Source organism: Magallana gigas, chromosome 8 (genome assembly GCF_963853765.1).
Source record: "Magallana gigas chromosome 8, xbMagGiga1.1, whole genome shotgun sequence".
Lineage (NCBI taxonomy): Eukaryota > Metazoa > Mollusca > Bivalvia > Ostreida > Ostreidae > Magallana > Magallana gigas.
The window spans coordinates 46,513,444-46,531,181 of record NC_088860.1 but is presented as its reverse complement, the minus strand read 5'-3'; the positions used below and the strand labels follow the sequence as shown (position 1 = coordinate 46,531,181).

At 32.3% G+C, this 17,738-nt stretch overlaps 2 protein-coding genes across 2 annotated transcripts in view; both read right to left on the bottom strand.

Moving 5' to 3' along the window:
• The window catches only part of LOC105339282 (limbin), a 502,381-nt gene that overhangs the window by 149,307 nt on the left and 335,336 nt on the right, over positions 1-17,738 (bottom strand). The gene's annotated exons all lie outside the window — the stretch shown is intronic.
• Positions 550-17,102, bottom strand: LOC136271024 (schwannomin-interacting protein 1-like). Its single transcript, XM_066070093.1, has 6 exons — positions 17,040-17,102; positions 11,138-11,278; positions 6,388-6,459; positions 6,059-6,176; positions 5,692-5,785; positions 550-3,964 (listed from the first exon to the last, which is right to left on the bottom strand). Exons 1-6 carry the CDS (start codon positions 17,100-17,102, stop codon positions 3,934-3,936), a joined length of 519 nt encoding a protein of 172 aa, XP_065926165.1. The 3' UTR covers positions 550-3,933.

Below are 17,738 nucleotides of genomic sequence, written 5' to 3'. Positions count from 1 at the left end.
CCGGGGGTCATGCATTTCATAACTCTGAATCTACCCTACTTGAGGATGTTTCCACATTACAGAAAAAATGACAATTTTACAAACCGTGAGTTTCAGCTTTCTTGGCAAAACTGTTCTTGAGGAGAAGTTTTTGAAAATTTCTCAAAAATGAAAAAGATCGTGGTCTTTTCTTTACACAGCTTTGTTTCCACTTTGCCTAAATAAGCTTTGTGCCAAGTTTGGTTGAAATTGGCCTATTAGTTCTGAAGAAGATGTTGAACATATGACAAGTTTACAGACAAACAGACAGATGGATGAACGACAGACAAAATGTAATCAGAAAAGCTCACTTGAGCTTTCAGCTCAGGTGAACTGAAAACCTGAAAATATATTTGGCCAGCACTTCAGGTCGGTAAAAATCAAAAAGATTTGATAAGACTGACTGTTTATATAAGCTACCGCTAAGAGTGTAGCACGTGAAAAAATTTAAAAGCATTTCAATGATTTTTTTAAAGGATTTGTACTTCAAGTTTTATACAACAGAACAAAATAGAATAACACAGATTTAGGACATGATTTTATCAACAGTTGCCTAGCGTTAACTGTTTTTGATGGTATATAATTGCAGAACCAGTAATTAAAATCATTACACTGAGATTGCTAATAAAAACACAAAGCATGTTAACTTAATATAAAAAATCCCATTATATATGCGAGTATTTGAGGCAGGAAGATTAAACATCGACAGACCAGTCAAGGCTGAAATACAGGTATGACACAAGTACAAATTAATAATAACTGACATATTAGAAGCCGCCCACCGGCCTCCTGGTTTGAAAAATGTAATGTTACTTAAAGGCCAACATGATCAAAGATGAAATATTTGTACATAAAATAAATTGTCAAATAATTTGAAAGTTACTATTTAGCCCTTATGTAAAATATTTCAAGTTTTTTCAAAAGTATGTGAGCTTTATAGTAAAACAAAGCTTAGCAAAAAATAATAAATTGGAATTCAATGACAATGAAATTAAAGTCGGTGTAAAATGTGCCTTGTGAGACAAATGTAATCAAATATTGATACAACCCAACTACAGCCTTTAAATGTACCTGTAAATAACATTTTTGTAAGTAAAGAATCCAAAATGACCAACATAAATTGTAAATCACAACTACTGGTATATACATGTATGACAGAACAAAATAAAATATACAGATTAATATGACTATGGCGATCTGTATGTGATTATCAAAAACATAATAATGAAAACAAAAATTGGAATTAAAGATGAAAAATGGTTCAACCAAACATCCATGTACATGTGCATGTATTTACCATGTGCCCATTGCAGGCATTTCAAATTGCATTAATTTACTTTCAACTATTAATCTTACACTATAAAGCTTAACAAGAGGCCAATTGGCCTTAACGGTCACCTGAGTAGCATACATCCCCATACACAAACTTGTCACGGAGCCTCATATATGCATCTAATTAATTAGGTTTCATACTGGAGTAGAAAAATTATAAATTTGTAATGACGACCACATTTCAAAAAGAACTGTGAAACCTATAATTTTGGTGAAAAACTAAGATCTGGTCTACAAAATCATGAATTCAGTTTTCCTTTCAGGTGTGTGAGAGTAAAGAAGATAATTTTTTAATGTTATATGCATTAACATCTATACATCCATTTTGGCCCTGTCCTAGAGTCAAAACCCATCCTTGAGGGGACATGAAAATTAAAATTTCAGTAGAGGACTTCCTGGTAAACATAATTATTAGTCAGTTTTTTTAAATACAGATGTGAGAGAATAGAGAAGAAAATTATATATGCATTAACACTATATTGCCATATTGCCCCCCCCCCCTTTCATGTCCTGAACCCCTGACCAAGGGGCCATGCATTTCACAATTTAGGTAAAGGAGATTGTGGATATCATAACCATGTATTCAGTTTTTTGCCCACATGTGTGGGAGTAGAGAAGAAGATTTTTTAAGATTTAAAACACTTTTACTATATGGCCATATTGGCCCCACCCTAGAGCCTGAACACCTAACAAAGGGGTCATGAATTTCACAGTTTTAGTAGAGGTCCTCATGGACATCATAACCATGTATTCAGTTTTTTGCTCACATGTGTGGGAGTAGAGAAGAAGATTTTCTAAGATTTAATACATTTTTACTATTTGGCCACATTGGCCCCACCCTAGAGCCTGAACCCCTGACCCAGGGGTCATGAATTTCATAATGTTAATAGAGGGCCTCATGGACATCATAATCATGCATTTAGTTTTTAACAAATATATATGGGAGTAGAGAAGAAGATTTTCTAAGATTTAATACATTTTTACTATTTGGCCATATTGGCCCCACCCTAGATCCTGGACCCCTGACCCAGGGGTCATACTTTTCACAATTTAGGTAGAGGGCTTCATGGATATCATAATCATGCATTTAGTTTTTTAAAAATATATATGGTAGTAAAGAAGAAGATTTTCTAAGATTTAATACATTTTTACTATATGGCCATATTGGCCCCACCCTAGAGCCAGAACCCCTGACACTGGGGCCATAAATTTCACAATTTTGGTAGAGGGCTTCATGGACATCATAACAATGCCACTGGTTTTTTCCTCACATGCGTGGGAGTAGAGAAGAAGATTTTTGAAAATTTGGCTTTTTTTGCATATTTTGCCCCGCCCGTGGCACCCCAAGGGTGGTAGAGCCATGAATTTCACAATTTAGATTTTTCTTACCATAGAAATGCTTCACACCAAAAATGATAATGATTGGCCTGGTAGTTTTCAAGAAGAAGTTAAAAATGTAAAATTGTTAACGCACGACGCACAGACGCACGACGACCGACGAAGACCAATTGCAATAGGTCACCTGAGTGACTCAGGTGACCTAAAAATTGTATAAAAAATGTATCACAATGGTATATTTATCAAGCAGTTAGTCATGTAGTATTCTGTGTAAAAATTCTTTTTATGTAAAATTTCATTCACTAACACATATTTATGACAAATATCTAAACCTAATGTTCTCTCTTCACATGCTCTAACATGGTAACTTAACTGTCATTAATATGAACAAACTAAATCAATTACTGCCCGAAAACAAATTATTGTCTGCAGGAGATATTCATTATTTGTCAAAGAATTCAAATTGACAATGTGTAATAAGATTCAATTACATTGTAGTAAAGAACTATAATAAAGGCATCCTTAATTGGGACATTTTAGTCACATGGAATTTTAGTCAACAGCAAAATTTATGACAAGTGTCTAACACAAGGTATAAAAATTCTAATGCCAGCAATATTCATGAAATAGGGATCCAAATTTTCAGAAAACAGAAATGGTAGCTTACGGTCACAACTATCAGAAACAAGGATTTTTAAATTTCTATAAAAAGTTGTATATGGATATAAAAAAAAAATTCTGGATTTCTTGATGAATGAATCAAACAAATATATCTGCATTCTATCAATTGTCCTAATTGATTCAATTATCATAATTAATTGCAGTTTTGAATACAGTATTTCAACAACTTACATTAAAGCTTTAAAACAATCATTGCAACAATACTATAGCAATAATTATATTCATGACTGGAATACAAACACTGACATAGGCTTCACCCAGATTTTTCTCTCTAGCAATTCAAGTTTTTCTGCTGCTTGAAAATGGATTTCTGTCCAACATTAAATAATATTTTAAATTTCTAGTTTCCACAGTGACTCTACTTTTGAACATGTGTATTTCAGAAAACAAACATGCACAGATTGGGACTTAAGAAAATATATACACATATTAGACATTCATTGGTGGGGCTATAAATTATTGTGTATTCCTCTCACAAGAACACTCTCTTGAAATCCATCAATTTCCTTGTAAACATCTCCTTGCTTTGACTGTTCTTCAACCGCTGCTTGAGTCCAGTATTTATCAGCTCCTCTTTGCTGTATCTTCTGCTCTCCTATAAAACAACATTGTCAATCTAGGCCTATATATCTAACGTGCATAAAAAATATAGATAATCAAAAGGGAAATTATAATTAGTTAGTTAAAAATTGATATGTATATCATTCTTGTACATAATTTGCTTAATACTTTTAACATAAAATACAAGAGGCCAATGGCCTTAACGGTCACCTGAGTAGCATATAACCCATACACAAACTTGTTGAGGAGTCTCATAAATGCATTTAATTAGGTTTTATTCTGATGTAGAAAAATTATAAATTTGTAATGACCACCACCTCCCTGCCTGAAACCTTTCAAAAAGAATTATGAAACCTATAATTTTGGTGAAAAAAGATCTGGTCTACAAAATCATGAATTCAGTTTTCTTTTCAGGTGTGTGGGAGTATAGAAGATAATTTTTAAACATTATATGCATTAACACATATTCATCCATTTTGGCCCTGCCCTAGAGTCAAAACCCATACTCCAGGGGACATGATATTAAAAATTTTAGTAGAGGAGTTCCTGGTAAACATAATTATGAAGTCAGTTTTTCATACAGATGTGTGAGAAAAGAAAAGAAGATTTTTAACATTATATGCATAAACACTATATAGCCCCCCCCCCCTTGTTCTGAACCCCTGACCCAGGGGCCATGAATTTCACAATTTTGGTAGAGGAGATAGTGGACATCATAACCATGTATTCAGTTTTTTGCCCACATGAAGATTTTCTAAGATTTAATACATTTTTACTATATGGCCATATAGGCCCCACCCTAGAGTCTGAACCCCTGATCCAGGGGCCACGAATTTCACAATTTTGGTTGAGGGCTTCATGGACATCATAATCATGCATTTAGTTTTTATTATATATATAGGGGAGTAGAGAAGAAGATTTTCTAAGATTTAATACATTTTAACTATATTGTGATATTGGCCCCACCCTAGGGTCTGAACCCCTGACACAGGGGTCATGAATTTCACAATTTTGGTAGAGGGCTTCATGGACATTAATAACTATGCAAGCAGTTTTTTCTTCACATGTGTGGGAGTAGAGGAGAAGATTTTTTAAAATTTGGCTTTTTTTTGCATATTTGGCCCCACCTGTGGTGCCCCAGGGGTGGTAGAGTCATGAATTTCACAATTTGGATTTCTCTTACCTTAGAAATGCCTCACATCAAAAATGGTAACAATTGGACATGTAGTTTTTAAGAAGAAGTTAAAAATGTAAAATTCCTAATGCACAACGGACAACGAAAACGGATAGCAATAGGTCATCTGAGTTTACTCAGGTGACCTAAAAAAGAAGCATTTTAATACCATTGGAACAAACATAAAAATTAAATATAACTTAAACTTAGTTGCGTTTTGAAATAAAACTGAACGATATATAAAAAAAACAATTTTTAAATCGTGTATCCACAGTATCCTCTTATTTTCTGATGAAATGCAACCTTGACATGGATTTTTACCAGGTAAGGTCATGGATTTAATTCAAATTAGCTTTACCTATTAACATTATATTAGATTTTTACCAAAGTCATGGATTTAATTCAAATTAGCTTCACCTGTAAACATTGTTGATTTTTACCAGGTAAGGTCGTTGATTCTTTCACAGTAATGAAATAGATTTTGGGTTTATCTTGAAAGGTCATGTGTTTTTACCTGGCAAGGTCTTGGATTTTGAGTTTACTTTGCAAGGTCATGAATTTTACCAAGTAAGATGATGAATTTTTACCTGGTGAGGTCTTCTATGTCCACAAGCATGGAGTCCTGGCTCATGTGTAGCTCATCCCTCTCCATCAGAAGGTTCATTAAGTCCTCATTCAAATCTGGTAAATCAATACAATGACAAGATCAGTTTTCTCAACAACACATGCATCCTTTATGACTCAAATACATATCCAACTAAAGACATTAAGTTGAAATAATTTATTATCAACAATATGAACTGTTAAACAGCATGAAATATTTAGAGAATCTTATTTCAAAAAGATATTGCATAAAGGTTTTATTTTTTTCATTATGTTATTTTTAGTTTAGAAAGTTTACAATTTTTCTCCAAATCCCTAAATGACCTTGACCTGACTTGCCCAGTGACCTACTTTCTATCTGTGTGTGAAGGTCCTCCACTAGGACCTGTAGCTGACCCAGATTCATGATGTACAGTTCCTCTTTCATCACCTTGTTGTGTTTTATACTCTCTAGAAAAGGCACAGCAACCTGCAAAATTGGTGATTTAATTGTGGAATAAAATTCTCTGTATCCACTGTGGTTGATTCTATAGATACTTCACATACCCGATATGTTTCATTCAAATTGTTCCAAGTGGTCACACATTCAGCATAATGGTGTCACTGTTAATGACCCCATTCCCCCTACACATACAATGTACATGTACATGTTTTTCTTGTCAAATGTTACATGCACTTACCATGTTTTTGTTGGCTGTTTTTTTCTTCATTTCTTTCTCGACTTCTAACTGCATGTGGGCCATAGTGCTTGCCTGTTTTATATGCATAAAATAAATTATAATATAATTAAACATCAAATCCTATAAAAGATATCAATAAACGTAGAATGTAATTATATATCATCCTATAACTCAAATTAAGCTACAACTTTGTTACTCTATATTCAATTCAAACCTTTTTAATATCTTTCAAAGATTACTGAGTATCAAATATACTGTAAACCAACTTTTGCTGTGTCATTATTATGACCATACGGCAAGGATTAGATTGCCCTGACAACTGTTCATTTAGATGAGGCTTTGGCAAACCTTATTCTTACACATGAATACACATTGGTTTACAGTGTGTTGCCCTCACAAATAGTTCCCCCCCCCCCCAAATAAACTCTCTTGATTTAATCTACCTTGTCTGTTTCATATGCATTGTAACCTGTTTGATATGCATTACAATATTATACATTATTCAATATCAAAACTTATAAAAGATGAGTCATTCTCAAAATCCGCCAACATTTTGGTCAGGGGTCAATAAAAAATTATATCAAGGAAAATAATATAAATTTGTACATTAATATATACCACACAATATTCTGCAGTTAGCAAAAAACTTAAATTCTTTTTGCATGACATTTTTAAAGAAAATTTGCATTTTTTAATGTCCAAATTAGCATGTTTTGCTAAGTAACACTCTTTTTGTTGCACTTTCATGTGGTTTAAAAATATATCCAGTACATTTTGCTCTCCTTTTTTTTAATGTATGCTTTACACAATTCTTAAGAAGTACATTTCAAACAATAAAAGTTTTGTAAATGTACTTGTTTTAAGAAATATCAAGACTTAAATGTGTGTCACAAGAGTTTTCGTCTCTCATGTTATGTTACTGTAAAAACAGAAAATAGAAATATTTAGAATGACCCTTTTTGGATTCAATACTCTTCATCAGCCTCAGTTTCATTTTCATGCAGCCAAGTTGTTGGCGCCATTTTTTTGAAGTTCATTTAAAATTGACTTAAACATGAAGGTAAAATGTTTTAACTTTTCTTACAAAATAACCTAACAATTTTGTTTCAAACTACTGCATCATCAACATTGTATGGTAGACAGGAAGGGAAACAAACAACCACATTTGTAACAGGAAAGACAATTTTATATAAAAATGAGGATTTTAAGACATTTTCATTATTCATGTAGCAATATCTTTTCATAAAATATTCAATAGAGTAGTATGTACAATAAATTAACCTTAAGTGAGGATTTTTGTTTTAATAGTTTATGTTATCACATAAGAAGTGATTTTGCAACAGGAAAGATATATCATTGTTACAGTACGTACAAATTTCCATAATAACAGAAGAACTATGAATATTTGTTCACTTGTCAGATCAAAACCCTTTTTATATCATTTTTTGTGAACAATCATTTCATATTCTGTTTTTTATTACTTACAGATAAATTTTGTTAGTAAATGATGTCAAAATATTTTTAGTAACAGGAAAGACATTGGCTGTTACAGGATAGACAATTAATGATTTTATTTTTCTTTATACATCATGCTGATTATTATATATAATCCATGATAAAAATATATGTTTTTGAATTATATCTCAGTTGTTTAAAAATCAATTCAATATCTAGTGATTATGTATAAATATATTAAGGCATTTTAATTCAGTGTAACAGGAAGGACAATAAATTGTTTCTCAAGCAACATAATTTTTCCACCTTTTAATTAAAATATTTGATCTGCAGTTAAGTAAACTATTTTTATTTTTAAAGAATTATAGCAATTTTGTTGAAAAATGAAAGTTGTCTATTGGGATAGGTAAAAATGGGGATGTCCAATGCAATACAGATAGAAGAGAGATGCCTCATTCCAGAGCCAGAAAAGTTAGATGGGAGTACCCACTACAAAATCAATGACAACATCTGGAAAAAAGTTACAGAAAAGTGAGACAGCCTACAGTCCATAGTCATACATAAAGCTTACAAATGTTTTTAGTACTCTGTTAAATGTAATCTTTTTATTTCACTCTACATTGTCCTTCCTGTTACTTCATTTTACTTTAAAAGTTGATATTTTTTAGGCAAATATTATTATAGGAAAAGTTTGTTTCTTTTGTATTTTACATAGTAATCAGAAATAAATCTGTTATTTAATTTTAATATCAACATCAATTTCCACTACTGACTAGATTGTGTTATTAGGAGTCTCTCCTGTTACAGTTGTAAACATTTTTCAATTTTTATTCTATATTTTTCATATATTTTACTTCTTCACAAATGTCATTATAAATTAGGAACACCTTAGTAAATTTTCAGGATTTTTTATATTCAGTGTTTAACCAAATGAAGATTTTGATCTGAATGTACACAAGAAGTCCTGTTGCTTATTTTGTTCTTTCCTGTTACACTTTTTACTGTAAAGATTATAAAACTTTTATCATAGTATTTAATGGCATTGTTTAAGGTTCATCTACTGTATATTTTGACAGCATATTAATTGACTCCAAACTGTGAGATTGATGCTAAGTTTACTATCAATCAACTTTAAATCAGAATTACGATTTTGTAACAGGAGAGACTTGTTTAATACAACGTACTGTCTTTCCTGTTGCGAGGCTGTCTTTCCTGTTACAGCACCATAAATATAACTAGACACGATCTCGTTGCGAGCAACGAGGAGGTCTTCCGTCCGATATTTAGAAGTAAATATGACATCATCGACTTTGATTTTCGACAACAAAACATGATATGGAAAAAGGAGTGAAGTACTTATGCTTCATTGCATCGCTTTTTATAAGTTCTATTGCATTGCTTTTTTTAAATGCTTGCATTTCCTCCAATCAAGAATGAAAAGATTAATTTTGTTTACATCTGGTCCCTAAAAACCCTAATTGTTTAACGCAAGAGAAAATCATTATATTGTTAGGATATAGAAACGTATTATACCTTATCTAGCATTAATAACCTTTCACAAAATGGCTCTCATTAAAGGGCTATATATAAATACTTTTAGAGCCCTTTTTTCCCCTAATTTAAGGGGCCAGTCCCTTTTTCTTGGAATCAAATGAAAGGACATTTAATTCTGAAAACATTTTGTCAACAAGTGTTTAAAAATTCGTTACCGTTCTGGAGATATATGAGAAAGAAGGTTTAAGGGGCCGATCCCTTATCTCCTTATAGGGGCCGTTTAACGAAATTTTGAAGGTTGCATATTGTTTAGAACATTAATTTGTACAACTTTTCTTCTGTGTTGCATAACAAAATATTTTTCCTTTCTGATATTTGGGTGATCGAAATTTTAGACTTTTGGCCCCTAAAAACCCTTAATTACGTAATACATGACAAAATCATTACACTGCTTGAATACATAACTGTGAGATAAACATATTTGCTTCTATAACATTTCAAAAATTATCTCTCAGTAAAGGGCTACAGATGAAAGACTTTAGAGCCCTTTGGTTCCCTAATTTTAGGGGCCAGCCCCTTTTTCTTGATATCAAATGAAAGGTCTTGTACATATAAACATTTTTTGCATTACATGTGTTAACAAAATATTTTTCAGAAAAGAGATAAACTAAGAAAACCATAAAAAATTAAGGCGTTATTTCCATCTCAATTTTCGGGACCAGGCGAGCTTTAACGCCTTTTGAGGATGACAAATTTGAATGCCAAATTGCACATCTACAATCTCTTGTCTACAATCCCTGAAAAGTTGAACTCAATATCTTTTACCGTTTAGGAGGAGATCCCTGGACAAGCCGACCCTCTGAAAATCGCTAAAACGTCATTTTCTCAAGAACGGAAATGACGTCATCAAAATAAAAAAATGTATATTAAGTTCGGATTAATATCTATTAGATCTGAAAATTTCACGAAAATCAGTTCAGCCATTTCCGAGAAATCGCCTGCACAAATTTTGTAAGAAAAAAAAAAATAATAATAATAGGGAAAAAGAAACCGAACGAAAACAATAAGGTCTTCCGTTGGAAAACGGAAGACCTTAAAAATAGGTTGCTTGTGTATATTTCTTTAAGGTTTGGGTCTACACATATGCTTAAAGTTTCATATCTGATCAAATATAAGCACTTTGAGCTTTATACTTATCTTTTTTTTCTGTAAAATTGTGAAAATAACAAACAAAATGTTTACCTGTTTAAAAATTTTCTATTATATTATTGTAATTTGTATTTTGCTTCTGTTTCATTGAAAAAATGTTACTGGTTCTTTATTTGTCATGCTTTCACAATATTGTCTGAAGAAATTTTGGAATATTTTTTTGCTTCAATTTATTAAAATTTGTATTTTCTTATGTGTAACAGGAAGGACAACATTTAAGTATGACCAGTTCTTTGATTGTGTTTTACTCAGAAATCAAATAATTTCTAGGTGGGAGTTAAGTGTTTTTGTATTCTTCAGATATGTATTTATTGTTACAATTGAATAAAATTATTTTTCAACACAAGAGAATTCTTGATTTTTCTTAAATTTTATTTTTGCGTTTTTGATAATGACTCAGATATCAATTATCATAGAGTGGAAGAAGTACATAGTAAGTACCCTATTTCTCAAATTAAGCTGTAGCTTTATCATTCTCAATTAAATCACAATTTTTTTAAAATCTTCCAATAATTTAACATATGCTGCCATTGGAAATAATTCCCTACGACAAAGCAGCTATCTCCTGTCCCCCTTATTTACACGTACTGACCTGGGCCAGAGCTATCTTGGCCTCCTGCTGTAGTCTGACCTGCTTCATCAGGAACGTCTTATCCCCGCCCTCCTCTTTGTTTGTTCTGTTCCCGCAGCCATTCGTGATTTCTTTGTGATTCGTGTTGGACTTGTCAGAACTCTATTTAGTAAATACAATTTAATATAAGAGTAACTATATTTGTTTGAAAGCTTATTATACATCATAGAATAGGAAACTGACCTACAGCGAAGATTTATTCACAACACGTTATTTAGTTTAGACATAACGTCATAAACTTGTGACATCAAGTTATAAAGTGTTGACATAATAAATCGATATATTTACATCATGTAATATAGCGTTGATAAAATTTAAAAATACATTGATATTAAGTAATAAAATGTTGACATAATGTAAGGATAGAATCGTGATATGTGCTGCAGTGTTGATATATTGTAAGGATATATTGATAGCATGTAATAAAATGTTGAAATAATGTAAGGATACATTTGCCCCATGTAATACAGTGTCGAAATAATGTCATGAAGTATTGACCTTTGGTGTACAATGTTGGCATAACGTGAGGATGATTTTACATCACAACGTAAAAAGTTGACATCATTTAAAGAAATTTCGTATTTTTAAACACATATTTCTAAGAGACAAAACGATTTTTAAACAAATTTTTCTAAGAGTCAAAAAGAATAGATCGATTTACAATTTCTCAGAAGAGCTATAACAGCATACTGTGGCGACACAACGTCTTGTTGTCAAAGACACATTCAAAGCTCCGAGTATGATCAAAAGAAAGAGATCACGTACCACCATAAAAGAGGCTTGGAATAAGAAGCAAAAACATTTGGATATACATTTCAAATTTCAAACAACGCTTACGTCCTTTTCTATGATAGACAGGTTTCTTTGGATTCGGTTGTCAAACCATAGTTGTAATGCTTGAGTGCAACATCAGCAATGACAGCTGACCTTGCAAAACCATTTTGCAACTGCCGACAACTATATACTATACATTTTGAAAAACGTGGATATAAATAAAGCAGTAACTTTATTAAAAATTCTTTTGTCAATTGCACATCAAACAATTCTGTTGAAATACTCAAAACTATTTTCCAACAGATAGGTAAAGTAAGCTACGAGTAACTGGCTACAAATAACTGGCTACAAGAAGTAAGAAAAGCTAGTTACTAGTAACTGGCTACGAGATTAAATAAAAGTTGGCTACTAGTAACTGGCTACTAGTAACTGGCAACGAGAAGTAAGAAAAGCTAGCTACTAGTAAATGGCTACGAGATGAAAGAAACTTGGCTTCTAGTTACTTCTTACTGTCCATTTGAGAACACATACCAAGGATTTCTTTTTGTTTTCTTAAGATGTACATTGCACTATATCACTGTCAATTGTCAATATATCTCAATTAGCTGTATATATAGACTGAAGATATATGCCCGACTTGCTAATATCAACATTCTGTCAAGTCATCCATATAATATTACGACACTATTACTCAGATATCTCTCTTTATGTAGTCAGCTACTTGTGCGTTTCGTTATAAATATCTTTATTTTTTGGAGGTTTTGTCAATATATCTCAAGTAGCTGTATATATAGATTGAAGATATATGCCAGACATGCTAATATCAACATTCTGTCAAGTCATCCACAGAATATTACGACACAATTACTCAGATATCTCTCTTGATGTAGTCAGCTACTTGTGCATTTTGTTACAAATATCATTCTTTTTTGGAAGTTTTGTCAATATATCCCAAGTAGCTGAATATATAGATTGAATATATATGCCAGACATGCTAATATCAACATTCTGTCAAGTCATCCACATAATATTACGACACAATTACTCAGATATCTCTCTTTATGTAGTCAGCTACTTGTGCGTTTCTTTACAAATATCTTTATTTTTTGGCGGTTTTGTCAATATATCTCAAATAGCTAAATATATAGATTGAAGATATATGCCAGACATGCTAATATCAACATTCTCTCAAGTCATCCACATAATATTACGACACAATTACTCAGATATCTCTCTTTATGTAGTCAGCTACTTGTGCATTTCGTTACAAATATCTTTATTTTTTGGCTGTTTTGTCAAAATATCTCAAGTAGCTGAATATCTAGATTGAAGATATATGCCAGACATGCTAATATCAACATTCTGTCAAGTCATCCACATAATATTACGACACAATTACTCAGATATCCCTCTTTATGTAGTCAGCTACTTGTGCATTTCGTTACAAATTACATATCTTTATTTTTTGGCTGTTTTGTCAATATATCTCAAGTAGCTGAATATATAGACTGAAGATATATGCCAGACATGCTAATATCAACATTCTGTCAAGTCATCCACAGAATATTACAACATAATTACTCAGATATCTCTCTTTATGTAGTCAGCTACGTGTGCATTTTGTTACAAATGTCTTTATTTTTGTCTGTTTTGTTAATATATCTCAATTAGCTGTATATATAAATTGAAGATATATGCCAGACATGCTAATATCAACATTCTGTCAAGTCATCCACATAATATTACGACACAATTACTCAGATATCTCTCTTTATATAGTCAGCTCTTGTGCATTTTGTCATGAATATCTTTATTTTTTGGCGGTTTTGTCAATTTATCCCAAGTAGCTGAATATATAGATTGAAGATATATGCCAGACATGCTAACATCAACATTCTGTCAAGTCATCCACATAATATTACGACACAATTACTCAGATATCTCTCTTTATGTAGTCAGCTACTTGTGCATTTCGTTACAAATATCTTTATTTTTTGGCTGTTTTGTCAATATATCTCAAGTAGCTGAATATATAGATTGAAGATATATACCAGACATGCTAATATCAACATTCTGTAAAGTCATCCACATAATATTACGACACAACTACTCAGATATCTCTCTTTATGTAGTCAGCAATTTGTGCATTTCGTTACAAATATCTTTATTTTTTGGCTGTTTTGTCAATATATCTCAAGTAGCTGAATATATAGATTGAAGATATATGCCAGACATGCTAACATCAACATTCTGTCAAGTCATCCACATAATATTACGACACAATTACTCAGATAACTCTCTTTATATAGTCAGCTACTGGTGCATTTTGCTATAAATATCTTTATTTTTATTGCTGTTTTGTCAATATATTTCAAGTAGCTGAATATATAGATTGAAGATATATGCCATACATGATAATATCAACTTTCTGTCGAGTCATCCACATAATATTACGACACAATTACTCAGATATCTCTCTTTATGTAGTCAGCTACTTGTGCAATTCGTTACAATTTTTTTTATTTGTTGGCTGTTTTGTCAATATCTCTCAAGTAGCTGAATATATAGATTGAAGATATATGCCAGACATGCAAACATCAACATTCTGTCAAGTCATCCACATAATATTACGACACAATTACTCAGATATCCCTCTTTATGTAGTCAGCTACTTGTGCATTTTGTTACAAATATCTTTATTTTTTGGCTGTTTTGTCAATATATTTCAAGTAGCTGTATATATAGATTGAAGATATATGCCAGACATGCTAATATCAACATTCTGTCAAGTCATCCACAGAATATTACAACACAATTACTCAGATATCTCTCTTTTTGTAGTCAGCTATTTGTGCATTTTGTTACAAATATCTTTATCTTTAGTCTGTTTTGTCAATATATCTCAAGTAGCTGTATATAGATTGCTGACATTTACAAGTCTTGTTTATTTTAATATTATGTTAGGACATCCACATGATATTACGACATAATTTGTCATTTATCTTTCTCAATGTTGTCGGCTATTAGTGCATTTTGTTATAAAAACTTCCAGTTTTAACAGTTTAGTTAATAAACCTCAAGTAGCTGTGTAAAAAGAATGAAGATATCTACTAGTGTGGTTATTTTAAACATTCTATAAGGTCACCAACATGATATTATGACACAATTACTTAGATATCCCTTTGAATCTCGTCAGCTTCTAAAACATTTTGTTAAAAATATTTCTATTTTTTAGGATTTTGTCAACATTTTTCAAGTAGATTTATGGATAGATTGCACATATTAACAAGTCTTGCTTATTTCAACACTCTATTAGGTAATTCACATGATACTACGGTACAACTACTCAGATATCACTCATAATCTCGTCAGCTACTAGTGCATTTCTTTACAAATATCTCCATTTTTAACACTTTCCATGTTACTTAAGTTGCTGTACATATAGATTAAAGATTAAAACTATCTAGTTTTTAATTTAAATTTTGACGAACAAACAAAAACATTTATAATCATAGAAACTGTAAAAATCGTATCTCTAAGGGGATGGGAAAGGGGGGCATAGTTTACTTATAATTTCAATTTCACTAGTTATTTTCTTTCATTCACTTCATCTTTTTACGTGCATACGAAAAACGCATGGGGAGAAACTTTACTCTATGTTAAATCCCTCTTTAATTGAAAGAAATTTGCTGCGAGGGAAAGTCTCTCTACAAAAGAGGAATACATTATAAACATTGAAACGCTTGCGTTTACAGCTTCAAATTTCTGCTTATGATTTTATCTTTCCTAAAACACAGGTTTCTAACCGAAACTATTTTCCATGCACATTTATACGCACTACTATACGGAGCGTATGCAAATACATGTTTCTTATAAATCTAAGCATACATGTGCAAAAAAAATAGCATACACTTTTTTGTCTCGACTAAATTTTAAATATTTACCGACTTTACAGACAGCAGATTCCAGTGAGAGTAAATCCGGAACGAAACTGTATAAGGATTCATTGTCTCACGTCATGACGTCAGGCATATCTAATGTTTAAAAAGGTGCATTCTCCAAAACAGTGCAGACAATGGGACAAGCAATATCATAGGCGTCGGAACCGGGGTGGGGGGTGGGGGGGGGGGGGGTCGGGGCTTTTTTTTGCAAAGGTAGACCTAACCATTACGCACATATCATCATAGCCCCCTCCCCCAATTTTCTCGCCGGAAATGATGTAATTGATCAAAATTTACCTTGAAAGATTGAGAAGTTGGAAGTAATAGGGGTTATAGGGATACAAGCCCCCCACCCCCCTCCCGGATTAGGAATTTCATGATTTTGGAAAAGAAAATTTTGGGTAGGTAAATTTATTTTTGGAAGTATAGGTATACCCCCCCCCCCCCCCCTCACGGATAAGGATTTTCATGATTTTGGGAATCAGGTTTTTTCTCAATATTTCTGAGGATGAGTCTAGCCCCCCCCCCCTCTTTCAATTTGCTTCCGACGCCAGTGAATGTCATGATTTTTCACAAAAAAATATTAACCGATGCATGTTCAAAATGTTAGCATTAACACTCACAATTGATGAAAATGTTATATGGCATGTAATAACAACAACTAGCAAGAGTTTTCAAGTGAAATGGACGTTCACCATGCAGTGCACGTGTGTAATCCTGATTTAAACATAGATCAGAATTCCACTATATTTGAACGGTGAAAAAGGGGGAGGTGGTCATCGCAACAAGTTGTAACACAATGTCTATTACGGTACAATGTAAGTGATAATTGGTGTTGGATTATCATTATTACAAGAGAGTCATCAGTTTTGATTAAAACAAATATATATTTATACAGCTGGAATGTTTACTGAAGGAACTAAATCGCCGAAGCGGGGTGTGACCCGATTTTCGTTCAGTTGGGCGATTTCAGTAATCTTGAAAAAGGATCATAACTCGCGTGTCTAACTAAATGTACATTACTACATTTAACAATTACTAATCAAGTGTGTTTCTTAATTCGTTAGATTCCTTCCAAAACATCCGATCCAAAGTAAATATACATGTATGTAGCTGTTACAAAACAAATGTCAAAAAATTCATCTGACCCCCTCCCCATGGATCATGAGTTCATTCGTTGCGTGAACGGTAGTAGCAGGATTTCGCGCCATAATGTCTCATTCATAGTTTTTGCGCACCGAGTAGTTGACGAGTCCGTTGGGATCATGCAAATACCCCAGAGCACACCATGTGTTTACATCACAGGCACGTAGCATCGGGGTTTGGGGTGAGGGGGCTGTTTCCCCCTCCCCACTATTTTGGTAGCTGGCACTTTTCTTAACTTTATATGATAAATGGAAATATCATGGATTTGCCCTCCCCCTCCACTTTTGTAAAAGCATGCCATAAATGAAACTGCGAATAAGGAATGATTTGATTTGAACATATTTTATTGTGTAAATTTCACAAAAAGGTTTGGAAAAGTTTTTACAACTTACGAGTTCCTCTCGTAATGATAATACATACAATATATACAATTGTCATAGTAGTATTACATGTTACTTATAGTTATTGACTTTATCATAATTAATTTCATAGACATGCATTTACAAAGTACTTGCGAATATATAGTACATAACGATAATATACAGTATAAAAGCAAAAGCAAAAATGAATTTAAATATTTAATCTTGCAGACTCTTTATAATGAACTTTTGAACTGCTGAAAAATAAAGAAGTTTGTATTGTAAGACTATATTGACAAAACCGCCAAAAAATAAAGATATTTGTAACGAAATGCACAAGTA